At 39.6% G+C, this 19,964-nt stretch overlaps 1 protein-coding gene across 1 annotated transcript in view; it reads left to right on the top strand.

Moving 5' to 3' along the window:
• The window catches only part of SKOR1 (SKI family transcriptional corepressor 1), a 26,771-nt gene extending 7,373 nt beyond the window's left edge, over window positions 1-19,398 (top strand). The window contains exons 2-8 of the mRNA XM_018552833.1: window positions 1,303-1,402; window positions 3,245-3,355; window positions 6,754-6,825; window positions 11,195-11,269; window positions 15,802-15,876; window positions 16,629-16,694; window positions 19,054-19,398. Coding sequence (XP_018408335.1) covers window positions 1,303-1,402; window positions 3,245-3,355; window positions 6,754-6,825; window positions 11,195-11,269; window positions 15,802-15,876; window positions 16,629-16,694; window positions 19,054-19,163 — 609 coding nt within the window. The 3' untranslated portion in view covers window positions 19,164-19,398. The remainder of the gene's footprint in view (window positions 1-1,302; window positions 1,403-3,244; window positions 3,356-6,753; window positions 6,826-11,194; window positions 11,270-15,801; window positions 15,877-16,628; window positions 16,695-19,053) is intronic.
• The last annotated feature ends 566 nt before the right edge of the window (window positions 19,399-19,964 follow it).

Here is a 19,964-nt window from a genome sequence, read left to right as displayed (position 1 = left end):
AAGAGATACATAAAGGACTTGTAAGCAAGCCTTACATTCCCTTTGCTTCTGTACTACAATAAAAAATATTTTAAAAAATCCATAAAGTGTCATTTTCATGCAAATTTTTTTTATCATCACCAAATTGTCAGTGTGGAATTCAGATTGAGATCCATTTTATTGTTACTTACATTTTATTTTCAAACATGTCATTTTACTAAGATTGATAATTAATGCTTTTATTCAACAATGTTTTGCGTGCAATCGGCATCAGATAGAGTGCCTCATTCTGAAGAGCGGATAATTATAGGCCATAACATTTGCCTTAGCAATACACAGGCAGAACCCCAGGAGTTTAATCTTTCTTTGTGTTGCCCGGTTCCCCCCGTAGATTGGGAACACCTGTAAGGCTCCATCTAAGCACATTAACATAGAGTTAATTATCCTGATTAGAGAAAGTCCTTTCATGCTCAGAGGCTGCTGCGTGCTAAGGCAGCCCTTTGAAGAGACTGCGCATATTAGCCCTTTTCTAATGTGGGCAATTTTATCTGAAGCACCGATAATTATATATCATAAAATGCTTGTCCTCTTTAAGATCTTATTATTTACAGATCTTAAAAAAAGCATCTGGCTGATCATCTATCGAATGTATCTGTCCCAACCGGCTTGAAGTGCCCAAAATGAGCCTTTCTTGAACAAAATTTAAACAGAATGGGGGACATTTATTTTACATTCTAGCAAAATCGACTATTATTATATATTTTTTATAATTTTACAATTTGTATTTATCCCATTTTTTAGACCCATTTTCTTTATCAAATATCAAAGCAGGGTGTAAGGGAAAGAGAAAAAATGTGGTAACCTGTGTGCTTTTCATAGCAATTTATTCCAAATGAGTTTTATTTTAAATGTGTTCCATGTGTATTTTATATATTTGTTCTTTAGAGTAGTATATTAATGTCACCACAATTGAATAAAAGATTCATAGATCATTACAGCACTGCCTATCTTGCATTTCCTGAATGTGCTTCTTTACGATCTCATTGCTATGGGTTTACTAGATCTGGCAATCTTGTGTTCACTTTAAGTAATCATGTAGATCAACAAAAAAAATGATGAAATGGTGAAATTATGTGACATCCATGAGAAAGGTATTCATTGTTAAAATAATTGCTTACTACCTCAGGGCATTGCTAATACTTTGCGGTCATCACCAGGAAGACAGGTTTCTCTAACACCATGTGTATGTTGGTCATTCCTATTTTTTTTTTTTATTATTTCAAAACAAGACACAACTGAATATTTCAATGTTGTGTCCCACAGGTTTATGCAAAGCAGATGGCAGAGATGCCTCCGACCATGAAGGGCAGTACGCCACATCAAAGCCTTGCCACGTCTTATCTGTGCAGCCTGGACCCTAATGGTAAGCAGTCACAGAACGGATTATAAAGTTACATAGAGTTCATGAGTGTGGTCCCTGCTAATACCTTCAGGAAGGAGCAGGAGACCGGAATGTTATGTGCTTGTATTTGCAGGATGGAAAGTGCTGTCATGGAGACCCAAAACAGGATCCATCTCACAAACAGAACCACCCTTCTTTTTGTCTTTATGTCTATGTATTACACACACACATCAGCACATTTCTGATAAAATGCACACTGACAGTGCTCATTACATCATATAATTATAAGGATTCTGATCTTAGTCATTTTGACTTTGGATCTTAGTAGATACAATAGTCAATAAGTCATGATAATGCCCTTCGTAAGCACATAGTGTGGTAAATGGACTTGATAGTTGAAAACTGATTTCACTGTGGTTAAGGTAACATTCAGTATGTAAGGTGGAACTCAAGGAATCTAGAGTTATAAGTTAGTTTTAGGTCTAGCTTACTGCATATCACATAGAAATATAGAGACATTAAATAAAGGAAAACAAAGTCTAAAAAAAAATATTATTTTCTTTACTTTCTGTTAAAAAAAACACGTCCAATAAAAATACCAGGACACTACAAACATATTTATGCCACAATTTATTGTAAATGAAGAAATATGCTTGTATTAACATGGTTGAAACATGGAGCTTGGTAATGGTGCAGTAGATAAAAATGTGTAGTTCAATCACAGAGGGAGGAGGAGGTGAAGGGGTTATTGTACAGATCACATACAATGGGAGGATGGAGATGAAGGGGGTTAATGTGCAGGATGAGGTGACGGGGTGAATATACAGTCACATACAGAGTCAAAATGGAGCTGAGATAGGACAGGAGAGGAGGGTGGTGAAAGTGTTAAAACGATCCCACAATCTAATAAATACTTTGAATCTGGTGCTGCCTGTGATCTTCTACTAATGAATAATTTGTGTATTCATTACTTTCTTACTTTCCTCTGCTGTGAGAGAAAGGGGAGGGCTCACAAATGTAAACACTAGTGTGTTTACATCTGTGATCGCTGTGATTGGTCATTACAGTGATCACAAGGTATCCATTCCGATCCGTTCTGTACATTGTGTCTGGTAGAGAGCTGGGTGGGGAGATGTGGAAGGGCTCTGCATCTCCACGCCTGACTCTTAGCAACCTGGGATGCTCTGGCCAGAAAGGCCCCCCCCACATGACCCAAAGAAATGCTGCCTGAGGCAACAATCCCGGGCTGCCTCATAATAGGGACGACCCTGGTTTCTGACATCTGATGGGTTAGATCACAACCATTAAAAGGTGAATTTCTGAAATCTACCCTTTACACCAATTTTTTATTTTTAAATACAATGGTACAGAGCTTGTTAAATAAGCAGCAGCTAATACAACTCTTGGGCATCGAAGGGGAATCTTTTCTGCCTCTCATATCACTTCTATGAGTGGTAGCCAGCTGCTCTGGGGAACTTTTCAAGACACATATGACTTCCTGTCTAGTCATCAGATACAAGATACTTGCCAACTGTCAAATGTAACCCTTCATTTGCCCAAGATACCATCTAATACAGCACAACTGGCTGCACAAAAAAGTCCCATACATGACATCATGACATCTGTCTCATTCTCTTGTATTATTACATGCACAATTGTAAATATTAGCAGTTGCTGTTTGACGTCAATTTTGTTGTAAGAATTTTTCTCCTTTAAGATACGTTTTTTGAATGATCAATTTAGAGTTTAATGTGATCTAACCTAGAGATAAGCAACGCAGTGAACAGTGAGTGATTATATATATATATATGTCAGGGTGCATATAGCTTAGAGTTTAAAAAAACTTCCTTATTGCTTTTTAAGAGCAAGATTCAGAGGACAGTCATTCAACTGCTGAAGATATGGAGAGCAGGAAGTCATTCCAAGACCAAAGGAGCAATTTATCTCACGCGAGTCCCTTACACATTGACAGAGGTACGTGCTATCCCTGGCCCCATCCACTATATCTTGCTAATGTTCCGTCTTCACAGTTTGCAAGTGTTCCTTTCCCACTTGTCTAATAAATGGGCAGTTTGTGTTCTACCTCCCAATCCTATAAAGCGAGCACATTACCCCATCTTCCTGTTTAATGTCCACATTAATAATACATCTTTGGCACTTCTTATTCACAATCGATAGAAGGAGATTTAAATCAGCAGTAAAAAGGCTTGTCCCCTCCAGCTTTCACCAGATAAATATTTAAATAACCAATTCAGTTGTTTAAAGAATGTCCTTCTCAGGAATACGTCTCACTTTTTGCAGACTCCTTTCCCTTCTAGGCGAAAAAAAAAAGGTTATAGTGGGAAATTTGCATAGCTCTCGTTTGCGTGAATGACGAGCGTTTGACTTTCACTTTACAATATGACATCAGATTTTTTTTTTTTTTGTGAACAAGTCAGCGCTATTTGACTCGGTATTAAATATTTACTGTAACAGCCGGTTTAAATCTTACAGGAAAACGATAAATAAGACAAGTAACAGGAGTCTTACCCAAGTAGTTTAATGAAAATACTCATAGCTATTTGTCTGTTTTCCCTTCCATTCTTGTCAATACCGCACTTCTTCCCGGATGTTATCCAGCTGAAGTCTAATCATCCCATTAACACAAAAATTTAGTATTTTATTAATCTCTAAAGCCAGCTTTACACAAAAAATTGTATTTCAGTGTTGAATGGACGCAGATACATTCAAGGCTCTTGTATCTCTTTGAAATTCCATTGAATGAACATCTGATGGTGTCACACTTCCCTGATAGATTCTCCATAATGTAAGAAAACCACCATTATGTCTGAGCAACGCTGCCATTATGTCTCTTTGGGAGGGTAGAAGTGCTAACCACTGAGGCTGAACCTGTTATTGGGGCCATCAAGAGATATAAGCCAGGAGGGTTTTTGTTCCATAGGTGACTATCTATCCAACTAAAACATCTGTTTTGGAAGGAGTTGGCTTTCAAAGCACAGGTACACCCAGGGGTGGAAAAACTATTATGGCATTCAGGAGCAAGTCTGTCCAATCCAAGAGCCAGCAGGATTTTTTGGGGGGAGCCAGCTTCATTGACAACATTTAGAGAAAACCTCAAAAATTAGGCACCAGCTGTATTTTTATGGAGCAGTGACTACCTGGCTCTGGGATTATTTGTCCAGCCCTGGGTGTAACTTTTTTTATGAAAATCCATGTATGGGTTCCCCCGACTCCCCATAGCTAGTATACCTAAAATCATATTTCAGATGCAGCATGGTCGCCCTGTACACTGACTGACTCTCTGCTGTGTAGGGCAGTGTTTAAATTCAATTTCCTCCATTTCTCATCTCTGTGGAAGTGCACGTAAACCCTGCCTGGTGCAGTGAGTGGTAAAGACGAATCTTGCTGCATCTGGCATCTGATTTTTGGTATAATACCTAATGGGTAGAGGACTTATTCATAAAAACAGTACACTTGTAGTTAATTTTGCGGTTATTTTCTGTTGTGAAAGGATCAAAGGCTCTCCTTCCCCTCTGTACTTGACAATTTAGCTAATATCATTTTAATGTTAAGAATGGTATTATGGTTAAAGGATCACAGTAAAGGGGTATGCTGTAAGTCCTTAACGTGAAGCCACATAAATTAGAATCACGCTAGCTATATTCTGGTCATGTAGGTTAGTCATAGCATGTAGCAAGACCACTGATAGGAAGTTAATTTTGGTGTGAGAAAAACTAAAACATCTGCTGCAGGATATTGCTGCTTTAATCGATAAAGACACTCCTTATTTTAATGGGTTAATTCTGCTGTTTCCTGCATAATAAGTACCACTAGATATGAACTGGCTGTCCACCTAGTTGTGGTCAGAAAGGCAAATGCTCATAAGCCTCTGTACGTTGCAACCTCTACTGACCCCTATTGCCAACTGATTTGAAGGAAAGAGTTGATAAATTATGATGGAATTTTTCATCAGCTCTCTTTCTGGTTTTCCTTCAAGATCAGTCAGCTTAAAGCTAGTCTTCGGGTTGTCTTCTTCCCACATCTACAGCCATAAAAATGCTTTGTCAGGTGTCAGAAATGATGCATTTCTTTTAAAACTGCCAAATATCCAGCAGGTTTACAGCAGTTTTAGAGGTTTTACATACGATCAAGCCTTGTTTGTATCTTAGCTCACATTTGGATTAAGCAGTGGTGTTTCTTTCCACTATCAGAATTTCCTTGTCAGGAAAGACATTTGAAGGCCAAGCTATGTCTGTCCCCTTCCGGCTCTGATGTCTTTGGGTAGTTTAACCCAGGACGCATGTGTAAATAATATACCTTCCACAAATGTTTGCAATGTTTTCGCCTTTTATCGATTATTAGATGATATGTATGGACATACAAATGGTCTTAGGTAGCCTGGTTTGCTTTTCAATTTGTTATCATGTTAACCAGGGAGAAATGAACAGTGAAAATGATTTTAGCTTCATGGTAGTGTCATGCTTAGGACTCATTCACACGGGCCTCCTGCATTTGGTTTATTGCAAGAAAAATTGATCTGGGAAGTATAGTGTTTGTTTTGTGTCCATATGCAAAATGAACTTGCATGTGTTTACACCCGTTCAGTGTATCTAATCTGCCCACGGATTTCTATTGTTCTAAATGCAATAAACTGAATGCACCTGAACGCAAGTCAATGCACAGAGTGAATTATAGCATTTGAAAATCATTACATGAATTTATAAGCATTTAGAAATGTCATATGAATGCATATAATCGCATGTATGTCATTGATGAGGCCTTAGGCAGGATTTCTCTGTGTATTGGTTTTGTTGTGGCGGTAAATGAGAAAAAGAAGATTATTTTTACTATAATGTGTTCAGAAATAGCGCAGTTCAAGACTAAGCCAATTAAATGTTGTCATGTGTCTGCTTTTAGAATCTGAAAGCATCTGATTTGCTGTTAGTCAGTGTTGCAGTTTTACCTGTACACTCTTATGGCTTTAAACTGCTATCATTAAATACTGAGTCTTGTACCAACTATACTGTTTATCAGTGAGGGGATTAGGAACTGTCTCCATACAAGTGCAAAACGCACTTGTATGCGTTTTGCACTTGTATGGTCCTATCATTCAGCTTGATATTACATTTTTAGACTTTATATATTTTCCTAATAGGCGATGTCATTTAAATGCACTGTGAATGAATTACACCGTGAATGAACTGAACATATACCAAGCAATGTCTTTATTGCAGCTTCAGAATAAAGGGCTGATGAGGTCGATGTGTTTAGTATTGATTGTTCTACTGAATTGCTCTTTTCTTTTTATTAATAAAATGCAGCATGTACCTTTTCTTTAAAGAAGTATTACTATTCATGTTTTCTACTCACAGGCGAAGAAGACAGCCCAATCGATGTCACTGGCACACAGTTTGTAGAAAAAGATATTGAGAACATGGCAAAAGGTGGGTATATTTGTCTCCTGTAAACCTATAGAACATTTCGTCCTGTCCTGTCCAGCGGTCTGGCTTTGCATGTATTGAACTTAGTGGCCTCTTCTTTTTTTTACTACTATGATTGGGAAAACAAAAGTGCAGGTTCAGACAAATGTTTTTCATCTGTAGCAATATTAGCCCTAATCAATACCTATCACAATATTGCTGTGTGGTCAGACTGCTTGATCTATCAGCCATTAAATTGCGGTCCCAATTTGAGTAATTCTGGCTATAGAGAGCTTGAATTTAAAATAATTCTTGCTGAACTGGCTGAAATGCAAGCAATGGGTGGCCCTGTGAGCACCACTCGGCTCAACAGATGTCAACTTTAAAATGACTGAGCTGGGTAGAAAATTATCAGCCAAACAGCGACTGCACCCTCTGAGATGCAATCAATTTTCCGCTGTCACATGTATAGTGTCACAATAGAATGGCAGTGACTCGGAGGTGGAACCGTCCAGTGTCATTAGTGCCTCTCCCGCACTCATACAGGCTGATTGACTGCATATACCTCCCTGTTTCATGTCTACTAAGTAATGCACAGCAAACACTACTTCACATGTTACCGTCTGAAGCCTCCTTAGTGATCCTTTTTTTTAGGCTGTGTCTTTTGGATCATAAATAGGACAGATTGTTTGTTCTATCATCCTCTTCAAAAATAATTTTACAATTTATTAAAGTTGATTAATGCAAGTACAGGGATTGTTTCTGCTGAACTATGTCTTTATTTTTTGCCTTGACATCTTTTTTAATAGTACTTTGCATTTAAAATTCAACATTAAACTTTGGGAGGCATACAGGTAGCACAGTCTATCTGCTCAGTTCTCAGATTATTCATCCAGGCTTTGCTGGAGTGCCCCAATCCCCCTAGTTGGTAATCTGGTGAGCTGCCGGTGTTTTTTTAATCGCCTTCCTGCCAACTTGAAGCATTACATAAGCTTCCCAATCATCTGATCACTGTGATTGGTTGTCACAGTGATCTCATGGTTGGGAGCCCATCCTACCGGTTCCCGATCATTACTGAGTGAACGGGAAGTGTCAGTGACATCACAATCAGAGTGCAGCGGGTGCACGTTTAGGCATGCTCCCAGCACAAAACATAGACCCATGTATGATGCTGCTACATTTATGTGTAAGGCCAGCGTTAAGGAGTTATAGAGAAAAACTATTCCCAAACACACTGCTGCCTCTCACATACAGAAAACCTCCAGGTAAAACAATAACAGAAACCAACAGTCAGATTTAAACTCCCCTTGAAAGTTTAAATGAGATCGGTGAAACAGAACAGAGCACAGTGTTCAGGGCGTTCACTTCCTGTGACCTCTGATGTGACAGGTATATAATGGTGTATTCACAGATCCCCCTTATGTAAGTTCATGCAAACAGAAGAGCTGTGCTAAACAAATGGGAAGCTGGCTTTACTTTTCATAATGTCCATCATGCCAAGCCCTAGCTAGATAAACAAAGATGAATGGTGACAAAGGAGACATTAAAGTTAAACCTGGAGACGACCATTGCAGACCTCTCCTGAAAGTGCTAGTTTCTTGTGTACCATGCTGATACAAAAGCATCAATAGTTGGTGCCACCACCAGGAGCAAGTATGCAAATCAGAAGTGGTGCTTTTGCTCTGACCTTCTAATGCGCATGCTTGGGTCAGTAGCTCACCCAGTCTTAAAGCTAGAGAGAGCCAGGCAGATAGGACTTCAGGAGGAGGTCAGAGGTGGCTGACCTCATATTTCTCTCAGTACAGGTTTCCTTTAATGACCTTTGTGCGCTACGAAAGTTGTGTGCTTGAAAACGATCTTTGCAAGCTATTACATTGACAGCTAGCTTTCTATTTCGAGGTCACTTGTTTATTTGTGCAAAATACTTACATTTCTACTTCTGTAAAATGTACAGTACATTCATTCAATAGAAAACTGTTCCCTACAATTAACTGTCCACAGAAAACATATAGACAAATAGAACAGCTGCATGTGAACCTTAGGGGATTTGCTTGTTCACACCATGTCCATTGAACTGCATTTTCCTGCACGCCGCCACACACAAAGAGTGTAAATAGAGCACAAGGAGAATAACTGTTTTCTGTATGCCCTGTACACACTATACATGTGCTGTGGTGTGCAGAAAAAAGCAGCTCAATGGACATGGTGTGAATAGGTCAATATAGACTGTCCACTTTGCAAATAATTTTGTACTTAGCTTAGCGAATGTGGTGAAAATTCACTTTACAAAGAATACCCAATCGCATGCAAGGGAAATGTAAAAAAATTTAATTTTTGCTTGCACATCATTGGCTGATTGGAAGTCAGCAGATCTTTAACTCATTCACTAAGCTAATTAAAATGTTTACATGCAAAGTGAACAGCCTATTTGCCTTTAGTAAATCAACCCTTTAGAGTAGTTTGTCAGCATATACCAGTCGTTTATTTTTTACAACACTTCTTATTGTTTATCATGTCTCTCATTTTTTATATTCGGCTCAGTTAATTAGTAGATCTGCACAGTAAGGACAGTTTCTGTTTTCTGTGTCCTGGAATAACCAGTTGATGAATCACAACAATCAGGAACACGTTAGCAAGTGTCAACCAGGAACACGTTAGCAAGTGTACCCTGAGAAATGTAGCGTGCGTGATCAGGGAAAGAGCCGCCTTACTCTATCTCACTGGTAGTCGATGTTTGATTGGCATCAAATGGATGATAATTGTCCAGGCTTGTAGCAGCTGTCACACAGTAACCTCATCAGCTTTTTTATGTGGTCATAAAACAACTATACTTTGGCCCCTGTGTGACCAGGAAGATGGGTCTGGAAGGTCAGATTTACACATTGGTTAGATCTGATCATAAGCTTGTTTGGAAACATCCATAATACATGTGTGTTTTTTGGCCTTGTTCTGCATAAACACCTTACCGTAGAGTAGCTTTGCCATATGCTAGCCATACATATGGCAATTTTCAGCTATTGAAATAATTTCTGTTCACATTTTCATATGAAAAATAACCAAATGGATCAAAGCAACCTACCACTACCATCAACATAATGAAAGGGGTAATTTGCTAAAAGCAAATGAGCTGTTTACTTTGCTAGGGAAGTTCCCCATATGCTATGGAATGGGGTAAAACTCTGCTGACTTCCATCAGCCATACATATGCAATCATGACACTGTTTTTAAAATTTACGTTGCATAAGGTTGGGTATTCTTTGTTAAAAGAGAACTATGGGGTAAGTGTTTTTCCCCAGAGTTCTCTTTAGGGTCATGGGAGGACATATAGTAACCTCCTCCCGTGACCCAAAGCTCAGTATATAGCAAGCTTTTGTCCGCCATATACTGAGAGCGCCGCAGCTGGGACGGATCCCGACAATACTGTCTGTATCCACCCAGCTAGCTGATTGACAGCGGGCTCTGCCTATCTGGAGGCAGAGCCATCTGTGCCCAACCCCTTCCTTGTCCGTTCCTCCACTCAGTGCTGGAGGATCAGTGAGGGGAGGGGGGGAATCCCTGCGTGGAGCGGTGACTGGCAGTTACCGCTCTCTGCAGGTAGATGATCGGAAAGTAAGCGAGCGACGGTATGTGTTCGTACACGTAACGATCAATAGAGCAGACGTGTGACAGCTTCTTTGTCACATGTCGGCTCTAACTATGAGGATGAGTGGAAATCACTCACCTCATAGTTCTCCTTTAAGTACATTTTTACCACATTAACTAAGCTAAGGGAAAATTCACCTGCAAAGTGTACAACCTATTTGCCTTTAGTAAATCACCCACAAATAATCAAAATTGAAGGTTATTGGTTGCCTTGCTTATTTGTTACTAGAGCTCTGAGTTAATGGCCAACCATCCATCTGCCAGCCCTCTGTCCAATAATTATGCCCCCGTGGTCAATAAGGGCGGTCTTATTGGAGTGGGAGAGCAGTTGGTGGGACATAGGCCTGAAGTCAGGAAAGTCAAGCTCCTAATAACTGGTTTTGGAGAAGCACACAGAGGAGGTATTATTACCTAACTAAGGCAACAGCAGACAATTTATACTGTCTACTCTTAGGAGGGACTAAAAATGGCCCCCTTGTTTGCTTTAAAACTATGTCAGGCAAATCCAGTGAAGTAGTTCATAGAGCAATGATCTAGGAAAGTGCCATAACTCATAAGAACCACTCAAATCTGACTTGTCATGACATTGAAAGATATTTTGTGGTAGTTGTTATGGCACTTTGACCATATAACTTGCCATGTGAAGTAGGCCCATAGACCTGTAATGCAGAGCTGATAGTTCAGACTGATGATTTCAGTGAGTGCATGTGTTTTGTGAAAAACTTCCTCACTGACAGATTCTTTTCCACAGATGAGCTGCAGAAGCTTTTAATGGAGCAGATGGATTTAAGGAAAAAACTAGAACGGGAATTTCAAAGTCTAAAAGGTATTTAGCTCACTGCCAAACCATTGATGGTTCAGTGGTAATTTTAAAGTGAAACTCTAGCCAATTTGAAAAAAACATTTTGGAAAGAGTGGGGAATGGTTATATGTGTTAACTGCACTGTTACAGCAGCAGGAGTTACAGGGACATTTCCTACTGGGGACAATTTCATCACTTCCTGTTGTGCCACCAGTACAGGAAGTGAAGAGGAATCTCCCGGACAGGGACCCAAAAACACGTAAAAGCCCCACTCTATCCAAAACTAAAAAAAAAAGTATAGCTGGGATTCCACTTTAATACCTGCATTCATTACACCTGTACACACTCATAAGTTGCATTTCTTTGTTTTTCTTGCTATCATATTCTACACTGCCCTGTCAAATGCATCTCTGTCAATCATTGTATGTGTGTGCGCTGTTTGTATGTATGTGCGATTGTGTATATCTAGTTAGCATCCTGCCAGGGAGACTTTCCATCATTGATTTTTCTAGGTTGTCATAGTATACTCTGACTAGAGTGCAGAATCCAGTTTAATTTAGGCACCATGGAAAATCCCTTCTCCAAGAGCTTGCCTTAGGAAAATAAAGTTTTATCTACAATATCTATTATTTGTCAAACACAAGTGACATTTTTGTAAAAGAGCCACTATTACTATGCACAAATGTGCAGTATATGAGGGCAGTCTCATAAATGAGCCAAAATGGAGAGGTCTATTTCCCATCCATGCTCTCACGCTGCTTCCCTACTCCATTGGAGCCCTTTCCATGGGGTATGAAGAAGCATGTGACCTCCCCTATCTCGTAGTTCTCTGGTCTGAGCAGCCAATTGCCAGGCCTGAACATGGGCAGGGCAGTTACATAGTTACATAGTATTTGGGGTTGAATAAAGACATACGTCCATCAAGTCCAACCCATATAGGTCCACGCATCATCTCATTCTTAGGGATACTGGTAACCCTGGATATTACGGTCCCCCAAGAAATTGTCCAAACATTTCTTGAACAAATCTACACTCTTGGCTGAAATCACTGCCGATGGCAGTGAGTTCCAGACCTTAACCTGGGCAGGGCAGTGATATAATTTACTCAAGTTAGGTCTGACACTGGCACTTAACCAGGAGTGGACTTTTGTATCAGGGAGGCAGAGAGTGACTATACACTGGTGAATATTATTTGGGGGGGGGGTCACTGTCACAAAATTTGATCTTAGTTATCTTTACTGCTAAGAAGAGCTGTGCTTTAGGTTTGCCTGCATTTTAATGTTAGGCACATCTCACAACTGGAAAGGAGGACATCACGCCTATCAACATTGATTTGTCCTCCCTCAATTGATATGGCACAGGTGCTTTATTATTATTAGTTGCATCTACGTTAGGGCTTCCAGTTATATTACCTATTAATTTTAATAAGACACACTGTGCCATAGTATTATTGCTATATATAGATATATATATATACAGTATATATACCTGAAACCCAAAGCCCACTGAATGCAGTTTTGGCTGTGACACCTAAAGGCTGTGTTCTTGTGTTCTGTACTCCAGGATCCCCTAATAGACCTATATGATGATTAAATCAAGACAGTCAACAATTGGCTGAATATTTGTATGCAGATCTGACTGAGCAAGCAGGGATTATGCAATGGCGGAATCCAGGCCATTGTTATGGATGAATTGTATGATTCTCTGTAGAATGGACAAATCTGTGTGTGTATATTGAGGCAAATAAAAAAGATTATAGCTTGGTTTGCCAACAGGATGTATTTTAGGAGTCAGCTTCATTGACAGCAGCTAGAGAAAACCTCAAAGATAGGCAACTATAATTTTTAAGGCTCCTGGGATTTGGTCAGCCCTGGTTTCGGGATAATGTGGCACAGCATAGCTAGTAATCCAACATACTCTTAAGAGATATAATGATTTGAATTCTAGAATCTATGAGGAACTTTTCATTGTTAACTGATCACACCCAGGATTCTGGAGCTCAGGGAACAGGAAAAAGGAATGATTCATCAGTCATATTCAGTTATAGTACACATGGGATGGGAATAGATAGAAAAGGGTAACATGTAAAAAGCAATATCAGAATTAATCTATGTTAACTTAATTAAAGGAAGCATGTCATTCGATAAGTATTGGAGCTTCCATTTGCTCTCCTCCTTCTGGCTGTCAGATTGACCCTTTATGACTTTGTTTTTGACCTGCACCAAATAGGCAAATCAGAAGGTTTGCCTTCTCTTGCTGCGTGCTTTTTTTAACTAGCATTTTCAGAGGGGGGTCAGCAATGGCATCTTACCTGTTTCTGTCAAGACAAGTGAACTGTAAAGTACCTGTAGAAACCTGTAGAAACTAGGGAAGAGGTTGGTCACAAAAAACTACTGTTGCACATGTGTTGTACATGTGGCCCATGTACCAAGGTGTGAAGCTGATTTATTTGATAATACTAGAGGATAATGATTAGCTGAAATCTTCCAGTATGGCTGGTTATCTGTTGTAGATGTTTTACCCTATAGACAGATTGCAGTTAAGGTGTCAGACAACAAGCATCTCCTCCATGCCCATCCTAAAATATACCTAAAGCCAAAAGGTTTTTTTTCCCCCCAATTTTGGATGGATTAGGGGAGGGGTAAAATCGCTGTCACATTTATTTTTTTGCCGTGTCCCATTAGAAAGATTTTCCCTTTCTTCCTGTCCTGCAGAGTCAACTGGATGTGAGAGCATATCTTTCCTATGTGAGGAAATTGACCTCTTGGACAGGTGTTCCCATTAGAGATTTTTTACTTTATTTCGGTTCTGGCAGCTCAAAACTTTGGATTTACCCTCACTTTCATTCCTGGTGACTCTGGTGATGAGGACAAATAGAGTGGGTTAATCTCCCTAACAGGGGCACACAGCTAAAAAAATCCAAAGCTAAAAAAAATGCCTTTAGTTATACTTTAAAGGAATTTTCTAAAACAAAGTGGACAATCTTTTCACTTATTGGCCTTTAAAGAACTGCAGTTTGTTCTCTGCCCCTGAAAAATTAGCTCTTTGTATTTTCTAAGGTATTCAGTGTGTAGCATTGGAATTAGGGATGCACTGATATGGGTATCGGTGCCGATACTGAGCATTTGGGCGAGGGAGCATTCCTGGCCAATCAGGAAGCCGGGCGGGGATCATGACCTACCACCCGGCTTCCTGATTGGCTAGGAAGCCGCCTGCACACTGCCTATCGACACTGCAAGACAGCCTGGCTTCCTGACCAATCAGAAAATCGGGCGCACGCTACCTCAGAATTCCGATATCGATACCTGGTATCGGCAAGTACTGATAAAAAAATATCAGTACTTGTACTCAATACCAAAAAAACGGTATCAGTGCATCCCTAATTGGAATCCCATTGTATTCAGTAGGTTTCTAAAGCCAGTAAAAAAGTAAAGAGCATTTGCTCCACTTGCTTGCTAAAATTGTTAAACTCCTTTAAAGTGACACCAAACTCAGAATCTTAAAAATGCACTCAAGTACCCTAAGTAACAAAAAATTATCTTATTTGTATATGACTCAGCTGTAGATCCTCAAATCATCTCTGAATTGGTAATAATACTGTCCCTCCTTCTGGAGGGTGGCTACTTTTGTTCCCCATGGTCCCCGTGTATGTTGTAAAGTAGTCACCGCTCCAAGCTCAATCCCATGATGGACTACAATCTTTTGTTTAGTTTACTAATTTGTATTGTGATTATAGTCCATCACGGGAGCAAGCTTGGAGAGGTGGCTACTTTACAACACACATAAGGACCATGGGAAACAAAAGTAGCCCCCCTCCAGAAGGAAGGACAGTGTCAGCACCAATTCAGAGATGATTTGAGGATCTACAGCCGAGTGATACACAAATAAGATACATTTTTGTTAACAGTTAGGGTACTTGAATGCATATTTAAGATTTTTGTGTCACTTTAAGTTGTGTGGCACTATGCAATCCAGACTCAGTACAATACACCGTGGTCAGCACATTACTATACATATGCAGTATACCCATGTAACTGCCGTCATATCTTTAGAACAGAGGGAATGACACTTGTAAAGATGTCATCACCTAAGAACAGATTAGAAATACAAGGGAACACAGGATCAGACATTCATTGTACATTCATCCCCTTGCTCCTGCAGGCAGCACAGGCATTAACATGTTGCTCTTGTTACTGTTACAACAATACTTCTTTAGGCTAAAGAAAATTAATTAATTTAGAGTTAAAATGCAGAAACTGCGAAAGCAAAGACATATATTAGGTCTCGAGTGGCCTGTTCCCAATCACACATCCATGTCCCATGCTAACACCACGGGCAAGATTAACATGAGAGCCATGATTCCTGTCTTCACAATGTCACTGCATGAGGCAAAGCCCCGTAGTAGCTTCTGGTGGCAGAGTCTGTAGCTGCTTGGGGGTGTCAGGTGCTGACTGTACCGGCGAATGCTCTATGTCCATTTACACTCATTTCACTAATGTCTTATGCCTGTATATATATTGGTGTACGCTGTTCTGATTTCTGCCCTCTCTTCCTAGACAATTTCCAAGACCAGATGAAGAGGGAGTTGGCATACAGAGAGGAGATGGTCCAGCAGCTGCAGATTGTGAGAGGTAAGCTATTCCGCCATCATCTGATGCTGTTTACAATCAGCTCCTTCATCTAGGTTTAAATGCAAGGTAATTTAACAATTATTTTTTCTTATTTAATATCCTCTGATTAGCCTAAACATAGCAAACAAGCCTCGCTTGGGCCTTGCAGGCACCATTACCAAACAGTGATTGAACTACTCTGCACACTAATTTGCATGGGTTTCTAAATTAAAAATCGAGGCGTAAAATTACCTGCGTGTTAATGCCTGCGATTGTGTTTAATTCTGCTCGTATCCATCTGCCTCCCAGCACAAAATCACAGGCAGTGTCCTTACTGTAACTCACTTCTAACAAACTGCGCTGCATTGTCTCACTGAGCAAGGTGCTTTTAACCCAGTCTTGTCTGTAGAGGCGTCCTCCGTGCCTGTACTTAGAATTGGCGCCTTTTAATGCATGTAGTCTGATCTATATCACGGCAAGTCAATAATAACTGACTGAGCCTAAAATATATTATTATATTAATGAATTATTATAACTCTGGTTGTACATGTGATTCATATTTTACAATGAACCCAATCTTTGGATGTGTCAAAATGTTTAAATGGTTCTGCTAAGGTTTTGCACAGTGATTAATGCAGTAGAAGGATGACTGTGTTCAGGCTGAGATAGGAGGCAATGGTAACCCTGCACTGTCTGGTGAGGAAAGGGTTGAGTATTTGGAGAAGAGCCTGTCATTGAGCATGAGAAGCTAAAGTCTCTTTTTTTTTCCCCAGACACCTTGTGTAATGAACTGGATCAGGAGAGGAAAGCACGCTATGCCATCCAGCAGAAATTAAAAGGTATTAACAAAGGAGACAGGAGAAAAGTGTGTCACAGAGCAATTTAAAGTGTATAAAAACTGTGCATACAGAACGAGTGGGACTCCATAGACACTGAGAATGTACCGTGAGCATTGGTGCTTTATAGAAGTGATTGTACAGAGAAAGAAATTAGGAAATTAGAGGCACACAGATAAGAGAGGACAACATTTGTAGAACAAACAGTGTAAGGTGAATGTGCAATTCAGTGACTGCTGAAAAAAACTAAAATAATTATGCAGGGGTTACCAAAATACTGCAAGGTATTGGGGATATACCGTACGTACGATGGAGGATCTATTAAAGGGCTATGAAGTAATGGGAAGGATGCAGAAATAGCTTACTAACAGAAGAATGGGGTTAATACAATTTTTTTTATTACAGGTATTTATTTAACACCGACAGTTTACGCAGTGCTTTACATCAGTCCTTGCCCTCAAGGAGCTTACAATCTAAGATTCCTATCTCACATACTTACATACAAGAGCCAATTTAGACAGGAGCCGATTAACCTAACAGCATGTCTTTGGAGTGTGGGAGGAAATCCACGGTGGCAGAGGGAGAAGTGTGACCAGTACACATACATATATACACACAAAAAGGCTTGGTTATATAACAATAATAATAATAAGCCCCTGCATAAAGCAGTGACATGCAGTAACCCATAGCATGTAGTACATTTTCATCTTTTATCAGCTTAGGACAGTCAGAACAATTAAATATTCTTGCTGATTGGTTTCTGCAAGTTATTACGCTTTGTATATTGCCCTTTGCTTCCTTAAAGAGACACTGTCATGAGATATTAATGGAGGCTCCTTGCAGATAGTGTTCTGGCTGGGATTCAAACCAGTGATCCCTAGTGCTGCAAGGTAGAAGCGCCAACCACTATGCTGCCCATTATGGTAGCCAATATGGTACAAATGCTATACTGCTAAAGTGTGACTAGTACACATACATGTACACACAAAAAGGCTGGTTATATAATAATACTAAGACCCTGCATAAAGCAGTGACATGTGGTAACCCATAGCATGTACATTTTCACCTTATATCAGCTTAGGATAGTCACAGAACAATGAAAGATTCTTGCTCATTGGTTTATATGAGTTACATCCATTTGTATATCGCTCTTTGCTTCCTTAAAGGGACACTGTCATGAGATATTAATGGAGGCTGCCATTACTGAATTCTCCTTTAGGAATGCTAGTTCCCTGGTTGTCATTCTGATACGTTAACTTTAAGGATGTTGTTGACCTGGAACAAGTATAGGGATAAATAATTCTGACACTTTTCTGACACCTATTTACAGCATGTTTGTGCCGGACTGTGACTGATATATAGTGAAGTCAGACATAGCTAGGCATTTAGCATTTCCAGGAGGCCTGCAATGGCACCCCCATACCTATTTCATGACATGACATGAGTCATATTAAAGGAGAACTACAGGCAATATACAAAATTCAGCAATAAAGGTGCACCAAAATCATACGTGAAGCCCAGGGATTTCTGTATTTCATTGTGACACAGATGGTATTATCTAAGCAAAAAAAGAGTACCATACAAAGTCACTGATACTACTTACTACAGAAGCTAGAAATTAGAGGTGACAGGTTTTAAATATTAATAAGGGCACTACTAAAGCTGACACATTGAAAAAAAAAACACCAAATGGATATAAGCAATATTTTTGTGCGTTGTCGTAAGTTTAAAGTACAAGTGGTTGAGTAAGGGAGGATACAACCCCCATCAGCTTTTTGTTTTGCCATCTGGGTCCCATTGCAGGGATTTTCCTTCACTTCCTGTCCAGTAGCCACAACAGTAAGTGAGAAAAAATTCCTCTAAATAGGGGAAATCCCTAGTGGCCAGCGGGGTCACCAGAACCAGTGTCCACATTGGAAGATTTCCTATCTATTCCTGTTCTGATGACAACTCAAAATGTGGGCTTTTTCTTCACTTTTATTGATAATGGTCACCACGACAAATATACAGTGAATCTACACAGACAGTAGTAAAAACCTGACAGGAGTTCTAATCCCTCTCCACTCTATGCAAAACTAAAAAAAAAAAAAGGTTTTGGCTTCAGTTGCACTCTAATAAAGAGTGATGTTAGCCCCTTGTAAAGTAGACATTAGATTTGGCATGTCCCTTTGCTTTCATCATACTAATGCTCCAGAATCCCTGTGTCTTGTTAAATATATGGATCCCGTTCATTGGCATAATGTAGATGTAATGTAGATTATTATGAATAAAATGCGTGTAGCTTGGGAGGAAAACAGACAATCAATGCCCGATCTATGTTCTCCATCTAAACTCCAATATTGTCCATGTGTTCTCTTCAAAGATGCTGACACCAAGAGCCTGCACAGAGAACTGTTCCTTCAAACCTCCAATCCTGCTCCACTGAGCTACATCTGGGCGCCACGAAAACTGATGTACCCTCCAGCCCCCTGAGAGAGACAGGGAATCATCTCAGCACAAACCAAGCCATTCCCTGCCTCTGGGTGAACGCAACATGTGTGAGACCTGTGACCGGCCGGGGGAAACCTCCCCTATGAGACAATGGGCGAACTTGTAAATACTGTACAGTAAACAGCAGGATGTCTGTGCACTGAGGAATCTGAGCCAGGAATGATCCCCAGATCAACCATGTATTATAAGGCTTTGTGTATAAATAACACATATATATAATATAAATATATAAATATATATATATAAAAATGATTCTTGCAAAAAAAGTTCAATGTATTAATTGTTTTAACTCCTATTCCGTATGTTCCCACTGAACATCAAAAGTAGCAGAGAGGGTGTTCTTCTGGCACCAGAAGACATGTGACACTGGTGGAAGAGTGGCCACGTGCAATGGATATCTATGTACTGTGATTCTTATTAAAGCAGTATTTTTTTAAGTTATTGGGATTATTTTCTATATTTGTTTGGTTTTACCATCTTTTGTATTTTGGATGATGTAATAAGAGCACTTTAAGGAGAAATCCGCCAACTTGTGTACAAAACAGAAACTCCATTTGTTCTAAAGGTAAAAAAAAAAAATGTATAAGTGAATTTTGTTCTTAAATAAATGAAACTTGCTGAATATGCCTCCTTTGTACTTGGAGTGGTAGACTGGATATTGCACAGATATTCTGAGTGGACCTATACTGTTTTCAGATGTGACACTGCCCTGCCAGAGTAGTGATATCATGCTTGTAAGTAAAGTAGCAACATATCACCGAACACAAAAGAAACACTTTTCCC

This window comes from Nanorana parkeri, unplaced genomic scaffold, assembly GCF_000935625.1.
Source record: "Nanorana parkeri isolate BGI_ZX_2015 unplaced genomic scaffold, ASM93562v1 scaffold98, whole genome shotgun sequence".
In the NCBI taxonomy this organism is placed as follows: domain Eukaryota; kingdom Metazoa; phylum Chordata; class Amphibia; order Anura; family Dicroglossidae; genus Nanorana; species Nanorana parkeri.
This window is presented reverse-complemented; position numbering and strand designations above follow the sequence as displayed.